The sequence below is a fragment of the Ixodes scapularis genome, unplaced genomic scaffold (assembly GCF_016920785.2).
Source record: "Ixodes scapularis isolate PalLabHiFi unplaced genomic scaffold, ASM1692078v2 PGA_scaffold13__105_contigs__length_92229423, whole genome shotgun sequence".
In the NCBI taxonomy this organism is placed as follows: Eukaryota; Metazoa; Arthropoda; class Arachnida; order Ixodida; family Ixodidae; genus Ixodes; species Ixodes scapularis.
Window position 1 is genome coordinate 37,303,548 of NW_024609839.1, and position 26,781 is coordinate 37,330,328.

General features: G+C 47.0%; 1 protein-coding gene across 1 annotated transcript in view; it reads left to right on the forward strand.

The window, feature by feature from the left end:
• Positions 1-11,473: 11,473 nt before the first annotated feature.
• LOC115310032 overlaps positions 11,474-26,781 on the forward strand; it is a 49,054-nt gene continuing 33,746 nt past the window's right edge. Inside the window, exons 1-3 of the mRNA XM_040211974.1 lie at positions 11,474-11,548; positions 14,140-14,155; positions 24,140-24,281. Coding sequence (XP_040067908.1) covers positions 11,474-11,548; positions 14,140-14,155; positions 24,140-24,281 — 233 coding nt within the window. The remainder of the gene's footprint in view (positions 11,549-14,139; positions 14,156-24,139; positions 24,282-26,781) is intronic.

The window sequence follows — 26,781 nt, forward strand, 5'->3', positions numbered from 1 at the left end:
TATTTACTTAGTATGTAACGAGCAGCATGTCTTTGTACCTTTTCTACCTTTGAGTGTGTTTTTTTTTATGTGGGTCCCATATTAGATTTAAGTATTCTAGTACCAATCGTATGACTGTTATATAGACCAAAAGCGTAGCAGTCGAAGATGCATGTTTATAATATTTATTTTTAAATGTCCCAGCGTATGTTTTGCAGCATAGCAGATAGCGCCGGGCTTATCCCATATTGAGATTATTTTCAATTGTTGCACCTAGATATTTGTTTGATGCCAATTCTTTCAGGGAAAACCATTCACTTTGTATATATATGCAAACTTATTTGTCTTATTTGAAAGGTAGAGTAGTACGGTCCTATCAGTAGTAACCATCATTCCCCATTCTCGGCGCCAAGACCCATTTTTCTGTAGTGGAATTTGTAGCTTATATTGGTCCTCCCTAGTGTTAACGTCTGCGTAAATGAGAGAATCGTCCGCGAATAACTGCACTGTTATAGGAGCGTCAACCCTTTGAGCAATGTCATTTATATATATAAAAAATAAGACCGGGCCCAAGAGGGAAAACTGTGGAACACCCGACGTTACTGGCAGAACATTAGACGCAGTGTTGTTTATTTCGACAAATTGCGTTCTTTCCTCCAGATAAGCTGTTATCCAGCCAACCAATTGTGAACTGACCCTGATATTATTAATTTTAGGTTTAAAACTATTGCGTGGAACCCGGTAAAATTTTTTTACATATCTAGAATTGGGCGGTGCAGGCTGCATATCTATACAGCCTGCACTGCCCAATTAAGCATATATTGCTGTTACTGACTAGAGCGATGATCATACCCAAAATATTAAGAACTTGCACCGAGCAGATGTCTTAATGCAAAGACCAGAGTTCTCCCTAACAATATTTGAGGTGAACATCGGCCATCCACCCGTGAAATAGGAGAGAGGGGGTATCTAAGGCACTGAAATATTGTCCACTGTATTTTAGCACTTTTTGGCGTGCAGTGTGCCTGTGCAGCAACGGTGCCGACAACAGGGGTCGATCTGGCAAGCATGGTACCGCGGGGTTCGGTCGATTCCTGACGATATATAGAGGCGGCTAGCACGTCACAAATATGAGCGGTCAGCTAAACTGGTGGGAGGCAGAACCACCGCCGGTCACCGTGGGGAGGACCCTGACAACGACCCATGTTTTTAAACAATCCGAATGAGAGAGAGCTCTCGCGTTCATAATGACGATAAAAAAATTCCAACATGTCATAGACGCAACCAAAACGGCACAACTACAAGCAGAACACGGGACGAGTAAAGCGTCTTACCTACAGCGCAACGGAAGAAAAACCCGAACGAGAAAACAAGCTGACGGGCCTGTTGATGAAATGCGGAATCTTTCACAAAAGAAAACACTTCTATTCGATAAAAGTGCGGGATATTTACAGAATATACAGGTTCTGTTCGATGGTGTCGTCCTCGCGATCTTGAATTCTCTGATTCAACATCTTTCTTCCTCTCACGACAAGCGTTGCAGTCCCAAAACTTCCGAAAATTAACAACTGGGCTTACGGTATGCCTGCGGCGCACCGCACGTCACAATTAGACATACCAAACAACGCAGCCGACCCGTCCCGCCGTTCGCCGTGTCGACGCTCCAAATCCACCCGTCTAGGCAAAGCCATAGCTGCAGCCATTCAATCTTATTTTTAAAAAGTTCAAGGCTAATACTAATTTTAAAAGTTTCCTCTATACGTTTACTATGTTCGTTAAGTTTATATATATAGCAAATTTCTAAATTAATTGGCACTGTCGCGCCTACCGACGGTCGGCAGAGTCCCTAGCTCTTGGGCCGGGAAACGGCTCGAGTGTCCGCTCTTCACTTTCCTTTCTCTATGTATTAGCGTCAAATATTTCGAGAGCCACTCGGCGTATCGTTTTAGAAATGCATTGGGTATATTATCGGGTCCTCCAGACTTCTTAACTTTGATATGTAATAAAAAAACAGAAAAAAAAAACCTGCTTCAGAAATCGAAGTGTCTTCCACGGTACATTTGTGTTGTCTAGCACCAACGTTATTAGAACCACTCAGTTAGGAAACTGCCATAGAGGCACCGATCCGTCCACGAGAACCGAGCTAATGGCGATCACAGCGCCGCCATTTCTCCCGCGGCGGCTACTCGAGGAACTGCACGTGACTTGTATTTTGGCTTTAATCGGCCATTTTGGCGCCGAAACAGATACGGTGTTTCCAACTTTGCTATCGCCGTGCACGCGCTTAGTGTCGTCTCAACAAAAACACGGCGTACCGCCAAATCAGCAGACACAGTCCGCCCACCGCCTGTTCAATAAGCTAGCAAATGCCAAGCCATGCACGGCGATAGCAAAGTTGGAAGCATACAATAAAGTTTAGTTGCCAGTTAGCGCTTGTCCTGAGTGCTTCTTCGTCTTTTTGTCCCGCGTTTTTTGAGCTACTTTTAATATGAATGTCCAGTACCAACTTGCCCAGCGGACCAAGCTTTTACAGTTACGGTGGAAGAGGTTACAGGTGCGCCACCTCTATCTCCCCAGCGGACGCGCCGCGAGTAAGTACCGAAGCTAAGATGCACCTAGGTCGGGACGCGCTACCTGAAATTACCGCTGAGGCATGGTTGTTTAAAAACAATACTAATTGTGCCACAAAACCTTGCAAACTAAAGATTTTAGAAAACATCACGCGCCCCTTATTTTGTACTACACTCCAAAAAAAGTTACTACAAAAAGAGTTTTTGCCGCTGGTTTTTACGCAAAAACTAGCGTTCTGAAAGTTCATGGTGACGACAGTACAGACAAATATAAAGAGTGGCGCTGTTGTCGTATTTAGCTCGGTCTCGGTGAACGCCAGCGGCCCAGGTTTTAACGGTAAGTTTCTCAACTGAAGGTTCTAGTAACGTTGTCTAGCGCCAGGGTTGGGCAGTATCGCGATACAAATGTATCGCGATAGTATTTCAGAAACACATTTCGTATCTGTATTTCTGTATCGCGATGCATTTTTTTCACCAGTATCTGTATTCCTGTATCGAAATACATTTGGAATGTTTTTTTGTATCGCGATACAATCAGAATGATATGTATTTCGTTACATTTCTTGAGGAATAACCCCCCCCCCCCCCCCCCTCCGGAAAAAACAAAAAACCCAAACGCATTTTTTTTGTTTTTTTTTTTTGTTTAAGGTCTAAGCGCACCAGGGTCAAGGAGATGCTGGGGCGTTGTTACCATGCCTGACCAAGGTCCCCTTTGATTCTCCAAACTGTTTTTCTATGCGTCCTCTTCTGTCTTCTGAGAACTGTTGCGTAGTTGGGGACTGGAACCAGGTGGCGTGCCAGGAGTGGAGTCAGAGGATCTTCTACCCCAGGTCCTTAGGTACGGATTTCTTGAATCATTGCTTGCTGGCATCCAATGCCCACTGCTAACAGTCTATCTTGCCTTGGCGTACACAGTACGCCAGCCGGCAAAGCTGAGTCACAGTCTGTTGCAGTACGAGCCTGGCGGTGGTTCACTTGAAATAGTAAAATGACTCACGCAGTGAAGTTCAACACATATTCGAATGCGTCTGCGGCTGCGCCCGTAATATTGTACGGCTCATGGGTACGTGACCAGCCGACGTGAACGTGACCCGCTGCTCTGGTGATCCGAAACCCAGGAAGGAGGCCAGACGTGGCCTCGCTGTGCTTGCCCAGAGTTCGTACACCTGCGACTCCTCTCGAGCGCGCTGTTTCTCGGGGAGCTCGCACCCGTGCCGGCAATAAAGAGTTCTAGCAGATCGTTTTTTCGCCCCGATAACGATATTGCCTCTCCCCTCCGGCGGCCTTGGGCATGCATCGTACTGTGATCGGGTGTCATTACCGGGCCAAAAAATGATCTGCTAAAACTCTCTAATATCAGGTCGCAATCCACGATGTCCCTGTTTAAATTATGCTTGGCGAAAGTTGAGGACTGCAATTCACGCGTCGCTTGCGGAGGGTCTGCAAGAAGGACGTTCGCAACAAGGATGCCACCGTATACCGTTTTCTTTTTCAACTATAAAACAGTAGATAAGACATGTGTTTCAGGATGTTTCAGGTGGTCCACTATTCTCGAAAATTCTAAACGACACTGTCTGCACGATCTTTACCGAGGACACCTACAACGAAAACACCTATTGCCCTTTCGTACAGCGGCGTGGTAAAGTTCCATGTTCAAGGCCACACCTACACATACAGAATACCACTTCATTCCACCGTGACGTCATGGGATCATTGATGACAGGGGCGTCCTTACTGGACAGGGGCGTGGTGACGCTTTAATGGGATTTAGAGTGACATAATTAATATAGAGCTTGAAGTCCTTTCGCATCCCTCGTCAGACAGAGAGGATGTCAGGGAAGGGACCATGGTCAGTTCTTGATGGAACCTTTTTTTTCAGCCCATTGAACACTCCTCGTCGTCCGAAACCACTACCTTCAAGGCAAAGTGCCAAGCTTACGGGAAAGTGACTTTGGGATCAAAAACGTCCACTTCAAACTTCAAGCTTCATCTCAGTTGGCGTCTCAAATTTGAAAAATGTATTGCAGTATCGGTATTTCTGTATTTGTATTTCTGCCCTCCCTAAAATATATTCCCGTATTTGTATTTCCAAATACTTTTTGCCTCTATTTAAATTGTATTTCCGATACGTATCGCGAACATTTTCACAGATATATTTTCCTATCAGTATTTTAGCTGCTATTTCAATGTATCCCAGTATCTGTATTTCCAAATACATTTTTGAGTATTCCTGCCCAACCCTGTCTAGCACAAATTGGCAACTTTCAGCGATGGTGGTACCGCGGTGTGAGAATCGTGCTCCCTAGCTCCTGGATGATAGGCTTCAGAATAAAGGTGCTTCCTATACCGTCCTGGTGTGAAAATAATAAAGTAAGGATCTAATACTGGGGGGGGGGGGGGGGGTCGCAGGTACGTAGGCAGGGGGGAGGGGGCCCATGGAGCCCGGCCCCCCCCCCTAAATCTTCCATTTTGCTGGGGCCTCCTCTCCCCCCTCCCCTTCATACAGCATTTTGCCATGGGCGCCCCCCCCCCCCCTCCCCCGAAACAAAATCCTGGCTACGTGCCTGTCTGCTCGTATATAGCCAAACTAGAATTACTTACGCGTCGCGGACCCAGCCTCCTACTGCTGTTCTGCGACGATCATCCAGATGACAGCCATTTTGGTAGGCACCAGTGCGCCCCCTATAGGTTGTGAAAGTAGCGAATGCCAATTGCCTTGTCATCAGAAGGAGCACTAAGCGCAGTATCAAAAAAAAAAACAGAGTAAAAAAAATTGTTTAACACGTTAGACACATTTTTGGTTTATCAATAACTCGGCCATCAACTTCAAGACGAACAAAATCGTTCTGGCAGAGTCAGCTAGCGCCAAAACCGTTTGGGCTCTGATTTCATAACCTTTTGCATAGTGCCAGAAAAAGAAATGGCACTCCGAATCGCCTAAGCGGTCTTTCAACGGTCCAGGAAGACGCGAAACTTCTTGATTTACTGCTTTTTCTTTCTCTTGGGCTTTCGCTTCAGCTGCCGTTTTAAATGCAGGATGTCTCTCGTAATTCATGGGTTGCGTTTCTTTCTGACTCGTTTCAGGTGAACATAATGTTGAATTCAATGGCTTACTATTCGCTTAAAATCCTTCCACATTTCATTCACCGGCCTAGGACGGTCACAATCGGACAAAGCTAACTCAAGGTAGTCTGAAATATCAACGTCACTTGCACGCTCAAAGTTCCTCACAAACCTTTCCGGGTGTTTTTCCGATGGCTCTTACACATTTAGATAGCATATCAAAGAGATTAGTTTATGATCTGACAGCCCGTTCCATACAGAAACATCATAGCTCAAAAGCTCTTCACTTACAAATGCCAGATTCATGGTAGTGTCAACTGTTTTGCCATGTCAGGTGCTTTGACCGACAACGTGAGTGAAATCAAAATTGAAAGCAAAGTCCAAGAGGATTTAGGAGTGTTCCACATCACCAAATCCCGATGATTTCATGCCAGGCATCCCTGGCAGGTTAAAAGCGCCTGTTATTTTTACGTTTAGTCTGTGCTTTATAAATGTTTCAACGTAATCATGGAGCTTTTCCATGAACGGTGTGTGTTCACCAGGTGGAGGATAAACGGCATCAATAGTGATAAAGTTGTTATACCATTTCACCTGACAAGAAAGGCTTCCATGCTCAGGTATTGGATTCAACAAAGTATTACCTTCAATGTGATGCTTAACAAGAAATGCCATGCTCCCGCCACGCAATCCTCGCTCTTTCTGAAAATTTTATAATCGGGTGGGGTAATCTCGCTCTCCTCTATATTGTTGTTTAACCAAGTCTCAGTGACTGACAACAACAACGTACAATCATGCATAAGTATTACGGAATTGTTTGGGGATATTAGAGAACTAAATTTGACCTCCGTTGCAGTACAGTGTAGCACAACCTCTAGCCTGGGGTCCTTAACGTGCACCACGTGGCGGTATAATTTCAAAACAAAATCGAGCGTTTTTTTTTTTTATTCTCTCTCCTTCGCAAATTGTGATGACGTAACTGGGGGGTCGCAGTACCCCCAGGGACGATATTTGAATGCGGCTCATAGATTGAACCCGATCATTGCGTGAGCACTCGATTTGGGCTCGTAATAATCAATATTTCGACAAGCATTCGGGTAGTGGCCCGTGTCCAATCGCTGTAATGACGACAATAGCCGCACCCTATCAATGTGTGGAACTCAGCGCGTGTCCTGTGCCTTGCCAACACCAGCGCGTGGCTATGATCAACAATGGCGGCATATAATCGGCTCCAGATCACATGGCCGCTTGATCTGGCTGTGTGTTGAGGCGGGTGAACGCTGCTCGTTTTTTTTTCTTTAATTTTTCCTGCCACTTCTATTGCGTGTGGCGAAACCCAAAGCCTGTTTCATAGGTCATGAACGTCAGGGATTCGTTCTATCGGTATTTGCGCAAATTGCAAAAATCGTTGCATCCTTGCATTATTTCACGAAAGTAAAATAAAGCAGGGAAGGAAAGATGGATGTGAAAAGTCCGTGTTTTTCGCTTGAGTGTCACCATCGGTCCGGACTGACTCGCGAAGCGCGCGCTCCGAAGTCCATGCTTGGGAGGTCGAGACTTGAGCGGCTGTTACAGCTGTTAGTGAGTCGGTGGCCGGCTGTGGCTGGTTTTACATCACCGTTACTGAAACGCTCTGTTGGGAAACTCACCCTGAAAGGGATGTTGAACCGAACATTTCAGTGTCTATATTAAGTGGCGCACGATCTTTCCCCGACCCAGCAGCCGGCAGTGTGCTCGAGCACACGCAACGAAATTGACGACGTCATAGTCCCCCATTCACGCTTAAGATAACAGCGAAATGTGTGGGCTCCGGAGAAAACCTGAATAAAGACAGGCTTTTCATCTCCACAGTGGGGTCTGGTGTAAAAGGTAAGCAAGTGCTTTGTCTAACAAGCACGTAGCTTTCACTTGTGGAGATGAAAAGCCTGTCCTTATTCTCCTTCTGCCCGAAGCCAACAGAGTTCACTGTCATCTTAGGCGTGAATGGGGGACTATAACGTCAATTTCGTTGCGTACGCTCGCGCACATCGGCGGCTGCTTGCTCGGGGAAAGAACGTGTGCCGCTCATGATGGACACTAAATTGTTTGGCTCAGTATCCCTTTAAAACCCGGACCGCTCGCGTCCAGAGAAACGAAACTGGATACGATAACAGCGCCGCCCTTTAGCGTCGAGCCAAACATGAAAGTTGATTTATATAGCTACTGCGAAATGGCGCAGCGACATGGGGCCACCGGGTTGGCGAGACTCAACATGAACTATTTGGACCAATAACAGCAGCCGTGCATTTCCCCGAGTGGCCGCTGCGAAAAAAATGGCGGCCTTGTGATCGCCTTCAGTTCAATTCTCGACTACGGATCGGAAACACTTTTTAAAGCAGGCTCTATGGCCGTTTTCCAACTGAGTTGTTCTAGTAACGTTGGTTTACATGGACTGCGTTTATATGGATGCGACCGCAGCGCATCGAATAATTGCTACTAGATGAGTTGAAGAGAAAGAAGTAGGGAGACGGGATGTGTGTGATTGGTCCCTGTTCGATTCGATGCCCTACGATCGCATTCATGTTAACGTAGCCATAGATTCAATCGCAGCGCATCGAATTCAGCAAGGACCGATCACACGCACCCTGTCTCTCTATTTCTTCCTCTTCTACCCATTTGCTACAAATCAAAATAGTCAAATCTCGATTCGATGCACTATTGTCGCGTTCATTTAAATGTAGCATGTACCTGCATCTGTTCCTTACTCGGCGCGTACTAATGTACGAGTCCCAGTAGAGCGTCAAACAGGAACAACCGACGCCGACAAGCCTCAAGCCATAGCTTAAACACGTGCAGCATGCACGCGGTGGTCGTAGACTTGCAGTCTCGCTGCTCGTGAAGTAAGCAGAAGCGATTGCAAGCCTGCCAAAGATACCTTCACGTGCGCGATGCATGGGCTTGAAGCTTGTCGGTGTATGTTGCATCTGTTTGTCGCTCTAGTGCGACTCGGGCATAGCGGTGGTACCCAGTAGTCGTCTTAAGGGCGATGGCCGGAACAAGCAGCATGTACTCTGTTCACCCTTAAAGAGATAGTGAACCAAACAATTTAGAGTCCATTATAAGTGGCGCACGACCTTTGCACAAGGCAGCAACAGCCAGTGTGCACGAGCACACACAACAAAATTGACGTCATAGTCCTTCATTCACGCTTAAAGATGACAGTGAAATGTATGGGCTACGGGCAAGAAGAGAACAAGGACAGGCTTTTCACCTCCACAAGTGCAAGCTACGTGCTTGTCAAAACAATTATTCGCCTACTTTTTACACCAAATCCAACCGTCGAGATTTTTTTTCTTTTTATACAGAAAGGTAGAGAGAACAAAAAGGTAAGTTAAGGAATACCCTCGAATGGATATTCTATTAGGGAATATGAAAAGGGATAAAAGAGTGCCAGAAGAAAAGGAGAAGGGAAAAGAGAGAGAGAAGCGGGACACACACTTCGGCGTAACCGCCCACATATTTCAACCGGCGACGTCTCTCTGTGCGGTCAGTCAGAACACTTTAATTGTCACAGATTAATTGTCACTTTCACATATACGGGAATAAGTTACAGTCACAAATATTCATAGAACACTTACTGACACTATTATCGTTAGGATAAAATTATAGTGTAGCAGGTTTTATCGCTAAGATCTCTGTGCCATGCCTGCATTTTTAAGAAATGCTGAAGTGCTCTAAAAGGCGTTGCGCTGGACACATGGCTACGACAAGTGGTCTAAAATCGATGATATGCTCGTGTCGTTAGTACGGTGACTTGGCGTGAAATTCTGGAGCTCCGCACGTTCGGTGCTCTAGAGTGGACAGTCGGAAATGAAATGTTCCCTATCTTCTGGTATACTACATGCACTGCGTTTAGGGCTGCATATAAATCCTAATTTGTATTTGTGCTTATTTGTGTAGGATACGTTAAGTCTTAGCCGATGCAGAAGGGTGTCTAGATCTCTTGGGAGGCCCTTTACAGCAAGTATTGTTAAAGAGTGTTAATGCGATGAAGGACAGTGTGGTAATATGTAGATGTCCAGGTCTCAAGGAAAATATTTTTTCTAATGTTTTAATCAGTTGAAAGCTGTCCACTTCGGTGAACGGTATGTCTTCATAAATACTATGTCCGCAAGCAGCCGCAGCCTGTGTGCGTTTTCCCCAGGAAGACCACAGTGACCTGACACCCACTGAAACGAAATGTATTTTTCATTGTTTGCTGCCGTGACATAAATAAATAGAAGTTCAGAAACGAGTGCCAGATTAGTTGATTTGCTGAGGACGTTTTAAGCATTGCAGTTCTGATTGTGAGTCTAAAAGGATGACCCATTTTTGTCGTAGACTGCAGTCCAGAATCTGCTGCAGTGCTTTTTTATTGCCATGGAGTTCAGCTGCAGTGGATGAAACTTGTCTTGAGAGTTTGAAGGACTCAGCTCGTTCTAGAGAACGGATAACAAATCCTGATCCGTCGGTATATATATGCGCAGCTTCCGCAAGTATGTACATGTTATAATCTGTAGTGTAGCAGAACGATTTTGGACTATGAGGATTTACACTACTCAAGATTCTAGCTTTTGGGTAGGAAGCATGCAGGTTTATCCAAGACTTGAGCTTGGAGAACGTAATTTCGCAGTTTTAACAATTCGGCTTCTCTTTAATGACGTAACACGTGAGTAAATAGGCAATATAGACGATTGCTCTCAGCCGGATGCTATTTGACTGGGAAGGTACTATATCTAACTGGGTTTGGACACTAGTCGCGGTTCTAGGTCTTGGGCAGGAAGCATGCCCGTTAGTACAGAAATTAAGATTGGAGAACGTAATTTCGCTATTTTAACGATTTGGCTCCTCTTTAGTGACGTGACACGTGATTAATTAGGTGATATAGAGAAGTTCTCTCAGCTGTATGCAATTGTACAGAGACGGTACAATCGTCTAACACGGGTTTCTGCCCAAAGACCTTTGAGCAGGAAGAACGTACGTTCGTCGAAACAATGGGGTATACATGGGTAATACTGGAGAAGATCTCGAGGAACAAACTATATCCCTGGTAATAGTAACTTTTGAATTTAGATGCGTGATGTGAGTTCTACGCTATTCAATCTCCAGGAATATTAGGTTTCTTGCTTGTAGGGGAAAGATATTATTTTATTTTATTACTGTTGTCTATGGGTATACCGGGGAAATTTAAGATGTGCACAGCTTTTCGACTGAAATTAATCTTTTACAGTGTTTTACGGAGAGAAGGCGAGAGAGGGCACAATGAGCTCATGGGCAAGAAAGCTGGGGGAGTTTAGTGTAATCTCTATAATAATTTCCGGTAGCAAAAGAAAAAAAGATAGCAATGAAGTTATGTGGTGTTAGTGCCCTTGACATGAAAACATCCGCGTTTGTGCATTATTCTAAAACATCCGCGTTTGTTCAGTATTGAAACATCCACGTATAAATTCAGTATTTCTGCTTCTCCTAAACCTTTAGCCTCTTTAAAACGCTAGTAATAAATACCCGTAACTCGGCGACTCACGAGTCATTCATTACACTGGGGTTTGGGGCGTAATGAGTTGAACGGAAATTTAAGACTCTGCACGAAGCATTTAGTGCAAGTGCCGGTCGTAGGGCGGCATTTAAAGAGCAACAGGCGCTGCGGTGGCGATGTGGATCTGGGTTCTACGCATGAGCAATGGTCGCATCTGCGATTTTTTTCCTTTTCTTTTTTTTTTTTTTCAAAGCGCATTGACTTATAATTTCACAGCTGCAGAGTGGGCAATGATGTGAGGCTCTATAAATGCGGAGGGTACACCGACTGATTTCTTCTGGCCCTTCAGCGTTGGTGCCGTAAGTGTGTTATGCTGAGCGATCGCAGTAGAATCATGATTGTCCAAGCACTGCTGCACTGCTTCGTTGTCTTTTCTGTGGCTCTCGTAAGTTGAATCGATTTCTTTTAAAGCCGTCCCTAAAACTAATCTTGGTACTTCGGTTAATGGTAACATGCCTAACACGCGAGACGTGCTATGAAAGTTTTATTCGGTTTAAGATGAGTACATTGGTACAAATTTGAAACACTATCGTCGGAACAGTGTTCAAGGGTGATTCAGGCAGCACTCGGGGGGTAGTCTGGACGCGTCCCAACGGGGCAAGAAAAAAAAAAGCGTAATGCTTCTGGGAGAGACTAGAGCCACTAAATGAGCTGCGCTTAGAGTATAGGCACTCTGTTCCCCGACATTGCCGTGGGCGCCACCATTTTGGTTCGTACGCAGAGCAGACGCAACTGCCGATCGTCATTATTCAAAAGTGTGACTTCCTCAGCATTAGATTTGGTGTCAGGAAGCTCATGTAATATTGCTTTGATCCGTCGCGAGCTGTTTAAACATTTGTGGAGGGCGGAAAAGCGTTTCCTAAGATTTCAGATAAAGCTTCAGATAACAGGCAACCTTGATTTTAGGGCGCAATATGGCCAAGTGTCATTACTCTGAAGCGAAGCTTATTTAGTGGTACTAAGAGAGACCAAAGGCCGTAAGGAAAGCTGCCCTCTGGCCCCGCCGTCGTATGGCAATCACCTGTGATATATTTACGAAAATGTTACAAAACAGTTCAGCAGATTCATTGTTTTCACAATGAAGCCCGAGATCTTGACTCAGGACTCCTGCAAACTGCACTAAAAATGTTAACCAAACGCATTCCTAAACATCAAAATGAATTGGATCGCAAGATATGCGATCTAATTCGATCATGCGAAATGTATTCAAAATAAGGCATTTCATATACGTTTGATGAGTTCCTTACTACAAAAAGAACAACTTACTTCCTGGATATAGGACGTATAACTATCCGTTTTTAGTGGAAGAAACATTTAAGTACGATGATATCCTTAAAGGCACCATGAAGGCATTTTTTTTAAAAGGTGTTTTTGGAAGCATTGGGGGTCCTGGCATGCCACACAATTTTTTCTAGAACGTTGTGACTCTTACTTCTGTACCAGAAAATAAATTTGCGAAACCAAAACAAACATTCCGATTTCTTCCCTTTTTCGTCTCTGGAAGGAGAAGTGACGTCAAGGAGCGCTGTCGGCATCGGTAGGATTTAGTGCAAACTCAGTGTGGTTCCCGTGGTTCGCTCTAGTGCACGGCGGTATGTGAAGAAAACCTGGAAGAAATGGACGACAACGCCGCGCTCGCAAACGAGTTTGAGCTTTCGTTCAGCGACCTCACGCCGACTGAACGGGAGATGCTGCTAAGGACGCAGAACTCTAGATTGGCGCTTTACGAGGGCGCCCCAGACCTACCACCAACTGCTCGGTCGCCGCCTCCCCAGAGCGACTCCCCGGCCCACTTTTACCCAGACTCCGGCTGACGTGAAGGTGGTGCTCAAAGTCTTCTGGTCGGAAATGCAACGAACAAATCCTGACACCGCTGTCCACAGCTCTGCGCAAGACGACGGCGCGCAACCAAATGCTGCGCATTGCTGCATCAATCGGCAGTTTATGCAAACTAACATCGCCCGATCGACCGCACGTCTTTAGCCGACCTTACGCGCAACCTACTACTGCACATAAACGCGGCATGATTGGTGAGACACCAGTTCGCAAAGCGAACACGAGACGACGCACGAAACCAAAACCAAAAGTTCGCCGCCCCCGGCGCTCGTACCTCTTTTTCTTTTTTGTCCATGGTTGCTCGATGCTTGTTACGCACCCGAGGTAGCAGTGCGGGATGCGTTCAACCAGTGACAAACGGAGGGATCGCTTCAGATTATGCTTTTATACACGGTATGAGACCTATTAATTCCCAACTACAACTTCAAAAGATTATCCAACATTCAAATAAACTTTTTTCATCCCATCTCACCACCGAAATCGAAACCAAGTGCGCGTCTATCGTTTGAACCAATCGCCAGACGAGGAGCCCGTTGTCGTCACGCTTCGACGGCGCACTTTAGTTCTCCTTTCTGCCGCCGCCTCGGTGGGGTCTCAGGCATCGTTCCCGGCGCTATTATTACCGCGCCTGTTTGCTCGATTGGTGCGGCACCCAAACTTTTGTTCGGGCTAGAACTTGATCGACAGTATCTGAGACGTGCCTGACATCCATTTCAGTCGTCGAATAAAACTTCGAAACTGCCTTCATGGTCCCTTTAACACATCAAGGCATGTAGTTGGGCTAGTTGGTGGTACATAATGTTAGGAGGGAACAGCGCAAAAAGGACGTAAGACGAGGTCGAAGAAACACACAGACAGGGCGCTGTCTGTGTGTTTCTTCGACCTCGTCTTACGTCCTTTTTGCGCTGTTCCCTCCTAACATTATGTACCACCAACTAGCCCAACTACATGCCTTGATGCAGTTAATTTCTCTTACATCGGGCCCTTTTCTGCCAGCGCCCTGTCTGTGTGTTTCTTCGACCTCGTCTTACGTCCTTTTTGCGCTGTTCCCTCCTAACATTATCCCTTTAACACGTTTAGCATGCAAAATATATTACTGAATATCCGTAACAATACGTTATTTCTTTTTACCAATTCCAGGCCTCTAACCCCGAAGGTGAGTGAAAGCTTTTCTGAAACCTCACAAACGCTAATAAAAAAAACGAAAACTTTTTTTTTTTTTTTTTTACGGAAGGGTAGCAGAAGTCTACATGTCAATCCATCCTTGACGTAGTGAACGTTTCAGAAAAAAAAAAAGAACAAAAAACGTAAACCACATTACAGCTCTTAGATCCTGTACAAAAGGAAATAATTGCATGGTAGAGAAATCAATATAATTTTTTTTTACCAGAAAATAAAATACTAAAAAATGGTTGCGTCTGCAACCAAGCCTTTTTCTAGAACCTATAAAAAAAAAGAACTTGGGAATTTATAATACTATAGTGCAGTGCTCTAATATAGGGTAGTGTGGCCACATAGGCTGGCGTAAAGCCCACGGTGCCAGCCACATTCGAAAAATCATTGGGTAGGAGGTCAGGCGATAGGCGTCGCATTATTTCTTTACCGATACCGTTTACGCATGCGCGGGGACAGCGCTTGCTACTTCGAGCCATTTGTTTAAAAGTTACGAATTCTTTTCTTCTTTTTCACGTGTCTTTTGTGGCAAGTGCCTTTTGGAACGCCGAAGCGAGACGCTGCCTTCCCAGCTTTCGGCGCGTAGCGAATACCACCTTGAAGGCAAGGCCTTGCCGCATGACGTCATCATTAGTGGATGCCCGCCCCGCCCCAAGCGGCGAACACGCGGAAGCTAGACGAGAGCAGACGGCGGTCGCGTCCGTCTTCGCGTGGGCGCCTGCTAACGTCGGTCTCGTTGTGCGGCGCTACAAGAGGCGATGGCGGTGACGCTGACGAAAGGCAAGCGCCGCTGTGGGGATCATAGAGCTATAGGCGTGAAGAAGGGGAGGCGACATGCCGGCTCAAGCCAGCCAAATGAGAAACTTCCAATTGAAGCCGTAAATAGAGGCCGCGGTCGGTGGGAAGGACCCGGAGGGCGGCCAAAAAAGCTGTTGGCGCCAAATCAACTGCCCTTTCCACCTAATAGCTTCCTGTGAGTTTGGTCATCGTTGGAGGCGTGTCCTTCCAAAGCTGGGAGGACACGCCGACACGCTGTAAAGTTGCTGGCGCCGTTCATAGTCCGGAGGGCATTACCTTGAACTCGTACAGTCCATTCGGCGTGACAAAGCTGTCTTTTCTCGGTCCCGTTCGTCGACTTCGATCTGCCAGTAGCTGCTCTTTATGTCCATCGGTGAAAAGTATCGAGAGTGGCGCAGCCGGTCTAACGTGTCGTCTATACGGGGGAGTGGATAGACGTCTTTCTTCGTCTCCGCGTTCAGCTGCCGGTAGTTCAAGCAGAACCTAAGCGTTCCGTCGTTCTTCTTGACCAGTACGACTGGAGAGGCCCACGGACTGCTTGAGGGCTGGATTATCTCGTCGTTCAGCGTCTCTTCAACATCACCTCCATTTCTTTAACGGAGACTCTGTACTCTGTACGTACTTTGGGCGCGGGTTGTTCGAGTGGAACCCGCGCAGCCCCAGTTGTCGGTAGGGGCATCGACGGTAAATGTGTTCGGCTTCACCGCAGTGACAGCGCAACGGGAGTCAATCGGCCGTCCTCCACACGTCGGTCTTTCGTGGCGCAGTTTCTTCTGGGCGGACGTGCGCCCGATCTTCCTGGCGTCGGGAACACTGCGGCGCTGGAGGTTCACGTCGGGGTGGCGGCGTATACGGGTGAGCAGGGAGCGGTGGTCGTCGGGTAGCTGCGGCGTAGCTCAGTGTCGGTAGTTCGGGAGCGGCGCTGACAACGACTTCTGGCTGCAGCGCCTGCTGAATTTCTACCCGGACAATCTCGGCGATTGAGGACGAAGCCGGGCTTACAGAAGCAGGTAGAAGCTTCGGGATTTCCTCCCGCACAACGTCCCGGATGATCTTTCGGAGGTCCGGGATGTTCCAGCTGGAAGTCACTGGTAATGGGAGGCCCGCGCTTGAAGGGCATGTTCGATTTTCTCGGCTTCCTCGACGAAATCTTCGACGGTGGAGGGGGGGGGGGGGGGGTGTTGAGGACAAGACCGCCGAAGATGTCATCCTTTACACATCGCATCAGGATCCACAGCTTCTTTTCGTCGGTGGCTTGAAGGTCGGCACGAGCGACCAGACGCAGAACATGCTCGACGAAACTGGTGACTGTCTCGTTTGCGCCCTTGATCCTACATCTAAGAAGGTCCTCGGCCCTCTCCCGTCGATATTGGTTGCTGAACGTCCGCCTTAGCGGATCCTTCAAGGCGGTCCGCAAGGTCAAAGAAGTTTTGCGATTTTCGAACCAGGACCTGGCCGTTCCTTCGAGCGCGAAGTAAAGATTCTGCAAGCGCTGTTCTTCCGTCCATCGGTTGTGCTGGGCCACTCGCTAGTACTGCTGTAGCCAGTCCTCGGCGTCTTCATAAGGCTAACCATGGAAGTACGGGGGCGAACGGGCAGCAAAGGGTAGGACAACGACGGGCGGGGTGGTCATGGTCGGGATCTTCTTCCGGTTCTCGGGCAAGGGACCAACTTCGGGAGACTGACCTCTGGTACGACGTCTTGTTCGGGCTTCGGCGTCTTCGGAGAAGGATAGTCTTCCGGGGCTGAGCACCTCACTTGGCCGGGATGCCTTCGAAGGGGTATGGTTCACGGGCATAGAAAGCGATACGCAGCACCTCCACCAAAATGTCACGAATGACAATTGATAAGGCGACGAAAACTTAAACACGCTAAACGTTTCATGGGGCGAACTTGTACCCATAACAAAAAGAGAACAGACGATAACAATATTGCGTCGCGAGCGTCGATGGCGGCGAACAGCAGGACCGCACGCTGGGGCGAGCCTGACTCCGGTTCGCCACGCGGAGCCACTTTTATACACACGTGGTCTTCTGGAACAATCGGCTTGGAAGATTCGGCGCGTTGAACATTCTGACTTCAAACACGCAACATAGTTTCGAATTTACCAGAACATTAGATTTCAAGAATAAATAAAAGACGCGTCGCTCTCAGGAATTGAACCCTGGCTCTTAACGTTGGAAGCGAGCACGATCACCGTGAGGCCACGGCGGTGCTGCCTACCATGGCCAGCTACGCGCGCGGCATAATGGCAGTGAACAGTGCATTTTTTGCATCGAGTAAAGCTGCTAAAATGTATCGCCATTACGTTTTAAAAGGCACGCTAATTATAATTACCATTTTGTACAAGTAACTGTAACGCTAACTTCGCTACGTTTTAAAGTAACTGTAACGATTTCATCTTTGAAAGCATCTTACCTGAGACTGCTGAAAATTGAAGGGGGTGGCACTGTCAGGACGGCAAATGGACTGCACCGGATGATCTGACAGCCCGCTGGATACATTTTGCTTCCTTCTTGTTTTCTCTTCTACCAGCCAGCTGCGACAACAGCGCAATTGCGAACGCTTCATACGTCCTCTGCCAAACTTAGCAGGCTCGGTATATCAACCTCAGCGCCACTCGCGTTGTCTGTACCCACACGGCCGCGAAGATCACAATATTGCGTAGCGCCGGCCCAAACATTACGCGGTGTCCCAGTGCAGCGTAGCACCAGCGAATTCGAGCCACTCCACTAATGTAATTGACTCCACTCGGTTGAATAACGCGGCGAATTACATTTCAATGCGAAAGCATCAACTGTCCCTTGGAGCGAAGCAGGAATTGTCTGCAACCGTCTGTAGCAGCAAAAAGGCAGGTAAATTCCCATTAGCCAAAAGCACATAAACGCGGATGCTTCGTCACGGGAGCCGGCGGGGCGCTCAATGTCAAAGCGGACCCGCCTCAGATATAAGACATAAATTAAAGCACGGCAACGCAGATGCATCAAATACCATATAGCTTCGCCAATACAGGAAAGTCCTCCCAAAACCCATTGGAGCGGCGGCGAACGCGACAGTAGCGCCTCTAGGAGACTCGGAGTTTACGGAAGCAGACGACGCAATGGTCAATTATAGGCTCCGCGACGTCCTTGAGCTTTGAGAGCCCGGCTTCGCCACCCCAACAGCTAAAACACCTCATTACGGTCAGTGCACTTGCAAAGCGGAATCCACTGATCCTAACTGCAATTGAAGAAAAAATAACAACGCGCGCAGAAACAAAGATAGCGCAGTTTATTTAGCGGTCTCAAACGCCACTCAAAGGATCAAACGCGTTTGAAACGCGTGTGCGAAACGGAAAAGGCGTTTAGCTACTCGAACTAAATTGTAAGAGGTCACTCTTAATCCGTTACAAACTGAGTGGTCCTCATTTCTTAGCTAAAAGGGGGTTCAAACAACATGTCAAGATTACCAGAAAAAGCGCACCAGCCGCTGCAGTATAACAAACACAAAACGTAACGAGAAAAATGACCGTGCAAACACTTTCCGAACTTTGCAGGAAATACGAAAATAAAAAGAAATGGGGAACAGTCGCGAACAACTGCGAATAAAACAAAGAAGTTAGCAGTCGACACAAAGATACAAAACGTCCAGTGAAGAAACTCCTTTAACGACAACCATTGTTGCGCAGGTGGTGGTCGCCGTCGGTGTTGAGTCCACAACAAACAAAGCGAAAGCAATACGACAAAACTAGCTAAAACAAAAAAGACTTCACTTTTTTTTTTCAGCTGCTTGTTACACGTTTCCGTCTTTGTTTTCGCGGTGTTGGTGGGAACCAAAAACAAAACAGGGGAAAGGAATAACGTAGTTCAGCTTATTATATTTATTTTAGCTCAGAAGAGCCGCGCCGCCGCAGAAAAGCAAATCGCCCACACTTTGAAGGCTTGCGGCGCCGCATGTAATGATCATGAAATGGTATTGTAAATATATGTGAATGATCACGATGATATTAGGATGGTGAAGAGTGAGAAGAGCATCAGGCCTAGCAGAGCCCTCGCGACGGTGGTGTTCGCTGTGCCGCCATGCGTTGCTGACTTCTAGCAGGCCAGTCTCGGGCATCTGGCGGGGGTTCCCTGCGTGTCCAGCTTGCAAAAGATTCGGCCGAATTTCCCGTGACACAGGGAGTTCATCAACCCCGGGGTGGAGCTCCAGGGATTGGCGCCGGTGTTGGCCGGGCGGAGGTCTTCGCGAAAAAGGGCCTTGGTGTCTCGCAGCTTGCGGTCGAGCTTGTAATCGAGCAGCTTGATCACCCTGCCGATTGGAGACATGGTGGTGCCACTGGTCGGGCTGGCTTTCTGACGATGGAAAATGCATGTCTTACGTCCAGCCGGTTTCCTCTTCTGCGCGGTTTATTTTCCCGCGTCGATTTTGACATTTTTCTCTTTACCTTGCCTTGTTCTTGTCGTGAGCGATCCACCGTGTCCACATGGTTTCCGAAATTTCGATGAATGAGTGAGGTGACGACGATCCCGACGATATTGCTTCACAGATTCAGAAATACGAAAGAGTTAGACAAGGAGGACGTACAGGACAGAAAGATGTTTGTCCTGTCCCTCCTCTTTGTCTCACTCTTTCGTATTTTTGAATATTGTTACAATTTCTGCTTTCCTTTTTAACTTGTTTAATCACCGCACAGAGAGGTCCGACATCTTCGGTGGTTGGCTTCCAACTGCCGAGCGCACACGCACGAGCACGACGAGCGTTCCCTTCGTCGCGTGCCGGTTGCTCCTCTTTTATGTTTTTTTGTTTAGTTTTGAACGCTCGTGGTGCGGGCTGTTCCGTCGCGTTCCGTTCACCCCGCACTCAGCGTCTCCACTACAATATATTACCAACGCGCTCAATCCAAGTTTTCTTTGCCGGTCCTCACCACGCAGCATTACGCACACCCTATCGAACTATAGTCACTGCAACGGCCGCCTCCAAAAGATTGGCGCTTCGAGCGACAGGAGGCGAACCGAGGAGAGGGTGGGGGGTACTGCCTTTGCAAGAAGCGCCGATGAGCAGTTCTGTAACTGAGCTAATCTAATAACGTTGATCGAAACCACCCGTCTGATGACAGTCGAGCGCGGCTTGTGGATCAGACACAAGAACAGTGTGACCTCGGTTCGTAACAATCAATGCCTCAGAGGACGTCAGGGTTGTGGCTCGTGTCCATCCACTACGGTCATGAGAATAGCCGAACACTAACAATAGGTACGTGTTTTCTACTTTGCCAATCCGAGCGCGTGGCTATGATTAACGTTGGCAGTAGGATAGGCACCAGGACCCGCGGGCCGCTTTTTGTGCCTGAGAGTTAAGGCATAGTTTCCTTCATACTCACAAAGACAGCGAGTTCGATGACGGATCCATAAAGTGCCCGGTCGCAGATTTAGAGGGCGAGGACCTGGTAGCACAGAGCATTTCTCGGGGAGCCTGTAGTCAGCGCACAGCCTTTGCAGCGGTGAGGACCCGAAAGATGGTTTTCAAACCCGACGAGAAAAGAAGCGGTAGCCCGAGGCATCGTTACGAACCAGCGCAAGTAGACCAGTTATTCCAAATCCAAACACACAAAAAAATACACCCACACAGCGCTGAACTATCAACTGAATGGTATTTCAAACTTCCTCTTCTTCGACCCCAAGGAATAGGTTGCCAAGGAAGAAAAGGGGAAAGACAAGGCAAAGGGGGGAAGGCGAAAGAAAAAGAAAAGGAAAACAGATGAATAGAAGACAAAGAAAAGGAAAATAAAGGGGAATAATACTAATACACCAGAGTCCAAGAGTTACAAAAATGACAAAAATAATTAGAAAATTAATCACGAACAAGTATAAACCAGGTGATATGCTGGCCTACTGTCGACTAAACTCTCGGCGTAAATAGTTTGAATGATGCAAAAAGTCCAAGAGTTGCATAATTATACTTCGTCTCACCCTAGCATGGACCAACCGCGAAGGCTGTGCTAGAGCGAGCGGCCAACCTTGACAGCCTTGGCTAGAGAACTTGCTGCACGAGCACTCGTGCAGCCGCCGCGGCTTCATTGAAAGCGACTAGCTCGCGCTTTTAGCACGCGCGGCTAACAATAGTCCATACTAAGGTGAGACGAAGTATAGTTGTTAAATAATATCAGATGTAAACAAAAATCAGTGGTTATACTGGCTTACTGTCTTAAACTCCTTCTGTCTAAATAATGTAGTTCTTTCTCCGATAAAGCTAAGGACGGAGTGCTAACGCACTGGGCTTCCCGTCTTGCAATGTTCTCAGCTTTTATATTTTCTCGGGTGAGCTGGTTTTTACTCCTGCCTAACACAGCACGGTTGTCCAGTCAAGCAAAACAGCCACAATCCCTACAGTGAATACCTAGGTGACCGGAGTTGGCATTGGCCATGTTGTTGTTGTGCTCTCTAAGGTGGTCGTTTAAACACCGCCCCGTCTCTCCAATGTACTCTTTTCCACAGAAAAGGGGAAACGAATAGACTACCCCTTCGACACATGGGACAAAGTTGGATCTGTGTTTCTTTGCGCAGCTGACGGTGCTGATTGAGGAGGTTTTTACTTTTTTGCAGAGGCTGTGAAGTTTGTGTGGTGCTGAAAACACTACATTCAGATTTACTCTGTTTGCTATTATCTTTAGACCATGAGATAGATTATGCATATATGGCACGACTACCGGTCTGGTTGTCCTGTCTCTGGGTATTTTTGTGGCGCTCCCGAGTTTGATTTCTCTGAGAAGAACCTCGGTTACCGACGTCACTATGGGTAGAGGATATCCAGCGGACCTTAGCCTTGATGTACGTCGAAGCTGGTCTGCATTGAATGTAAGCATGACTTGCTAATAGAGTTCTTAAGGCATGACCTTACTATACCTCTTTTTACAAGCTTGGAATGTGCAGAGTTGAATGGTAGAAGAGGTTTCTTTCCCCTGGGCTCGTAGGACCAACAGATGTGATATGGTAGCACATACAGTCGAAGATCCATTAATCGTAATGATCTTTCAACCGGCAGTTCGTAGGTGAGCTCCAGAGGATTCATACAGTGCCTTAAATTGTAGAGGACCTCTTCCACCATGGCTGTGAAGTTTGTATCATCTGTAGCAAGGAAGATTAAAAAATCATCTACATATCTACATACTTTCACTGCTTTTGATGTATCCAATATTCGTTGTAGACTCCTGTCTTGATGTGCAAGGAAGATGTTACTAAGGACTGGAGCAATGCTGGATCCTATACATACTCCCGTCTTTTGTAGGTAGGCATTTCCTTCCCAAGCCGCGAAGGTGGACTTCAAATAGATCTTTAGTAAGTCCAGAAACTGACTTTGGGACAGACCCGCCGCGTTCATAAAGGGTATGACGCCAAAGGCGTCAATGCTTTCTTCCACACATTTTAGGAGACGTTCTTGGGGTAAGGAATAATATAGGTCCTTGATATCGATGAAAAATATCTTCAGCTCTTCCTTGGGGTCGAAGAAGAGGAAGTTTGAAATACAATTCAGTTGATAGTTCAGCGCTGTGTGAATGTATTTTTTTGTGTGTTTAGATTTTGAATAACTGTCTTCTTGCGCTGGTTCGTAACGATGCCTTACCAACTCGCCCAATCTGCAGTATTAACAGGTAGCCCGAGGAACCCAAGAAGCACGAGCGGAAATTCTATCGCTCGGGACGAGTGTTTTTCGGCGCCACGCCGCAGCAGGGTGCCCGTTTAAATGCCTCTCCTCTCATTCGTTGTCTTCCGCCATACCTTTTCACTTTCGGCGGCCGCGTCTTGTGGCGATGTGCCGGGCTTGTCGATATAGAGAAGCCTATGGTTCAGGGGATGAACGATGCTCATTTTTTCGAATTTATTTCCCGACTGCCATTGCTAGGAAAGAAAAACTAAGGCAAGTTTATTCGGTTATTAACGTTAGGGAGTGAGTCTGAGCAGTATTTAGCGAACGTAGAAAAATCGTTTCCTGGCCCCTTCAATGTTGGTTCACACAAAGGTGTTTGTTTACGATTTCTTACGTTACGTGAGGACTAACCGGAACATTCCTGTTTCTTACGTCGCGTGCAAAGCTACTCCTTGAACCGGTCACCACGCTTCATGAGAAGCACGGATGTCCCTGTGACTCTTGACGTCAGCGGTCAAAAGCGGTCGTAACGTAACAACGTAGAAACACTCCCCATTGTAAACCGACCTTTCAGCTAAAAATCTCTTTTTCAAGAAGAACTATGAAAGGTTAACTGATGCATATGCAAATTGTTGTCATTTTTTTTATTGCAGCGCAGCTTTTAAGCACCTGTTCCCGCATATAGCGGCGTGGGCATCGGCATCGGTGTCGGCGTCAGAGCCGGCGTAACCGCTATTAGCGGGAACGGGCGCTTAGGAGTCCCATAATGCAACACTGCGCGCGTTGCATTATGGGACATCACAGACCTGTACACCAATTCAAGTTTTCTGCTATATTTAGCGTAGAAACTAAATTGGCGTGTACATCTGTGACGTACAAGAAAGCAGCCCTGCGCGCTTCGCTTTAAGGGTGGTCACAGGGCGCGGCTTCACGGAATGCGGCTTGACGCCTGTCGCCGCGCCCAATCAGGGCCCCCTCCGTACCGCCTCCTCCTCTCTCACCTACCCTCTCGGCCTAACCATCACCGCCAATCAGGGCTCCCTTTACGCCAATCAGGGCTTCGTTTACGTTTGTCGCGGTTACAACGATTACAGACGCCACCGGCTCGTGGGAATTTCTTTCCCGTTGTTTGCCGTTACAGACGCCGCCGGCTGCGCTTCATGAAACAGTTAATACTTTCGCATTAAAAAAAGATAGGTGAGGCAAAACGAAAATGGGTGACGGTTTCGCTTATATTCTATTGGAGTGGCGACGGCGAAACCCGTTTTCGGCCATACTTCGAGTGACGACATTCAAGATGGCGGCGCCCTTCTGGAAAAAATTCTGCCACTTTTTTAATATTTTGTTTTCGTATCTGTTCAGGTTGTTTTTACCATGATCATTCAGCAACCTAAGGAATTTTGTATTTCTTTAATGTTCGATTTAATTTTTGCCTTATTTTGTTTTCCGATATCAATATTGTACATTAAAATGCTATTTGTAATGTATATGAACATGGACACTTCAACGTGGCAGCTAAATTTGATTCTCTCTCTTTCTATCTCTGCAGAAAACGAACCAAAGGTCTTCAATCTAACGATTGCAATGGAAAAGTTCGTTAAAATTTTTGAAAAGCAGTACAAAGCAGAAGTGAATTGGACTGATATTCGGTCAGAAAGTGAGGATATGAAAAACCTGTTCCAGACAAAAAAGTAACTAAACTCAACCTAAACTCTCACACAATTCAGAACGATATTGCGCCATTTTTATCCTACGTACGTGTTTCGTTGGAAGCCTTCCTTGCACTGTGTTGTTATCAATGAAGGCTTTCGACAAGCCCTGTTTTGCAACAGTCATATTCACACGAGGGCATTGGGCTGCAGCTTCAATGCACATAATTTTTATACCTCGCTTAATACAAAACAAAAGTTGATAAAACTTTCTAATATGAGGCCCAATAACATTCTACATGAAAGAATCAATCAACAGGAATAAAAAATTCTAAATGCAGCGCTGAAAGGGAAGCTCCGGCGAAATCGTGAGGGTCATTGGTTTTTATGAAATGTTTACAATTTACTAAGTATCCGCCACTCAGTATGTCTACGAAATATTTGTTCAAGACAATAATTTTATTTCGAGGAAATGAATTCTGAAATTTACGCGAGCACCACCCAATCTATTGCTGTCGCTTTACTGTCAACCATGAGCAGGGGCACTCGTGCCGTCGAACGTCTCCAAGAGCAGGCGATGCTCGCTACTTCGCTGCGTTGTGCGTTCTGGGCCCGTTTGCTCGAAGCGCTAACCGCGGCTAAAGTTAGCCGCAGTACCTAGGGGAGGGATTTTGAAATCACGTGACCGGCTCGGTAGGGATGCGGGGCAACATGGCGGTGCCCCGGTGAGTGAGCGCCGCTCGCTTTGGAATTATAACATGTTGTAGCTCCAATATCAGGCGCGTTAGTCACCAACGAATGGTGTAGGAGGCTTTCGCTTTGCCTTACCTCACTTAAATCGCAAAGCATGAGCAATGACCTCGCCGCATTTTTGGATAGCCTTTCGATTCTGGCCATTCCTAAGCCTAAATCAACGCGATAGTTGTCGACATGGCAACGCCGTTGGAAAGCGGATTGCCTTGACTCAATCGGCCGGTTATTGATAGCACACGAGGTGGCGCCTTCATACGGTTCACTCTAGAGCCGTATATTGGGAGAGTTGGGCCATTGGGAGGCGCAAGGGCCGCCGCCAGTGCCAATTATTCCCCAAGCGGTTATAGCTTGAACTTTATGTAAGCCATTTGCACCAGTCAGCAAACCGTTACGTCACAACATTGAAAACGACATTGAAGGCGTGTAAGTGAAGCGTTCAGTCTGGGTTCAATCGGTGTAGCTGGTAGCGGTCGGTGACACAACCGGCGACAGAGCAACGGTGGTCGCCGATTGAGTGCGGCGTGACTGAGGCTACGAACAAACTGATAGAAACGTTCCCATAATCGAGACGGTAGTCTCTCTTCCGTGGAAATTAGACTTCCTTTTTTGTCAATAACAGGTGAGTGAGCGCCAACCTAATCGAAGAGAGAAGGCATCGGGATTTCCGCTGACACCTAACGGCTCTGTGCAGCGCCTTGCTTACAAGCTGCATGTACCAGAATTTATATTCTGCATCAGAGTGGACTGTAGTACATCCCGCCCGGTGTCGGAGTGCGTATTGAAAAGCAACTCGCAACCGGCGGAAGCTAGCGGTATCATGCTATCCTGCGAGGGCGAGCACCTCACTTTTGTACCCACCTGCGCTGCTAGAGTGTTCGTCGTGGACCGAATTGGTTGAAGCATCGATCAGAGCCCCGATGAGCGGCGCCGGAAAAGAAGCTACACCTCTGAGCCACACAAGCGGCTTGTTTGATTGAAATTTCTCTACCACTTTAATAACTTCTGCCCCGGAAGTATGCTTAGCAGACTCCGCTACCACATCGGGAGTAAAGAAGCTAGATTGAGATGAAGCTCCCCGGGTGTTGCGGTTTTGTCCAGTGGAGGTTGCCTTTTACACCCAATTCGCGTCATATAAAGTCACTCGATCGTTTAGGACAAAGACAACTCTCATTGGGACCAGTGCATAGAGGAAGCTGAGTGTCAGTAAATATTTTCGAACCACTACTTCATCTGGGCGACATCAGTTAATTTGAAATGTCATTTCTTTTGCTCACGAGAGACGGGGGTAGAGCATGTAGGCCGAAGGCCCGAACCAGGTGGCTGTCATAGTGTGTTTGCACTGATTGGTTACAAGTTTAATTACAGCAAGAGATACTTATAGGTGAAGCGAGCTCTAGAAAATGTATCTCACTTTGTTGCTGTAATAAAAACAGTCCCATGACATTTAGTTGGGTGTATTTCTTGTCTGCAGTTGCCTATGCGGTCAAATGAGTACCATCCCAGGCTCTACGAGCTACACCACTCAATCTGGCTTTTTGGTACTGTTGCGATTTTCACAAGCGATCTCCAGAGTAGAGAGTTTGGGACTGAAACTTCGTATTCCAGTCCTACTCTTAACCATAACTTGAAAAACAGGAAGATATGTGGCAAAGAAGCAAAAAAAGGCTATGTTTAATTAACCTGAGACGGGTAGAGAAGAAACACCAAGACGTAGAAGGGGCAGAAAATAGACAGGACGACGTCTCAAAGTCACGTAACTTATTTATTTAGTCCACCTCCTTATATAGTC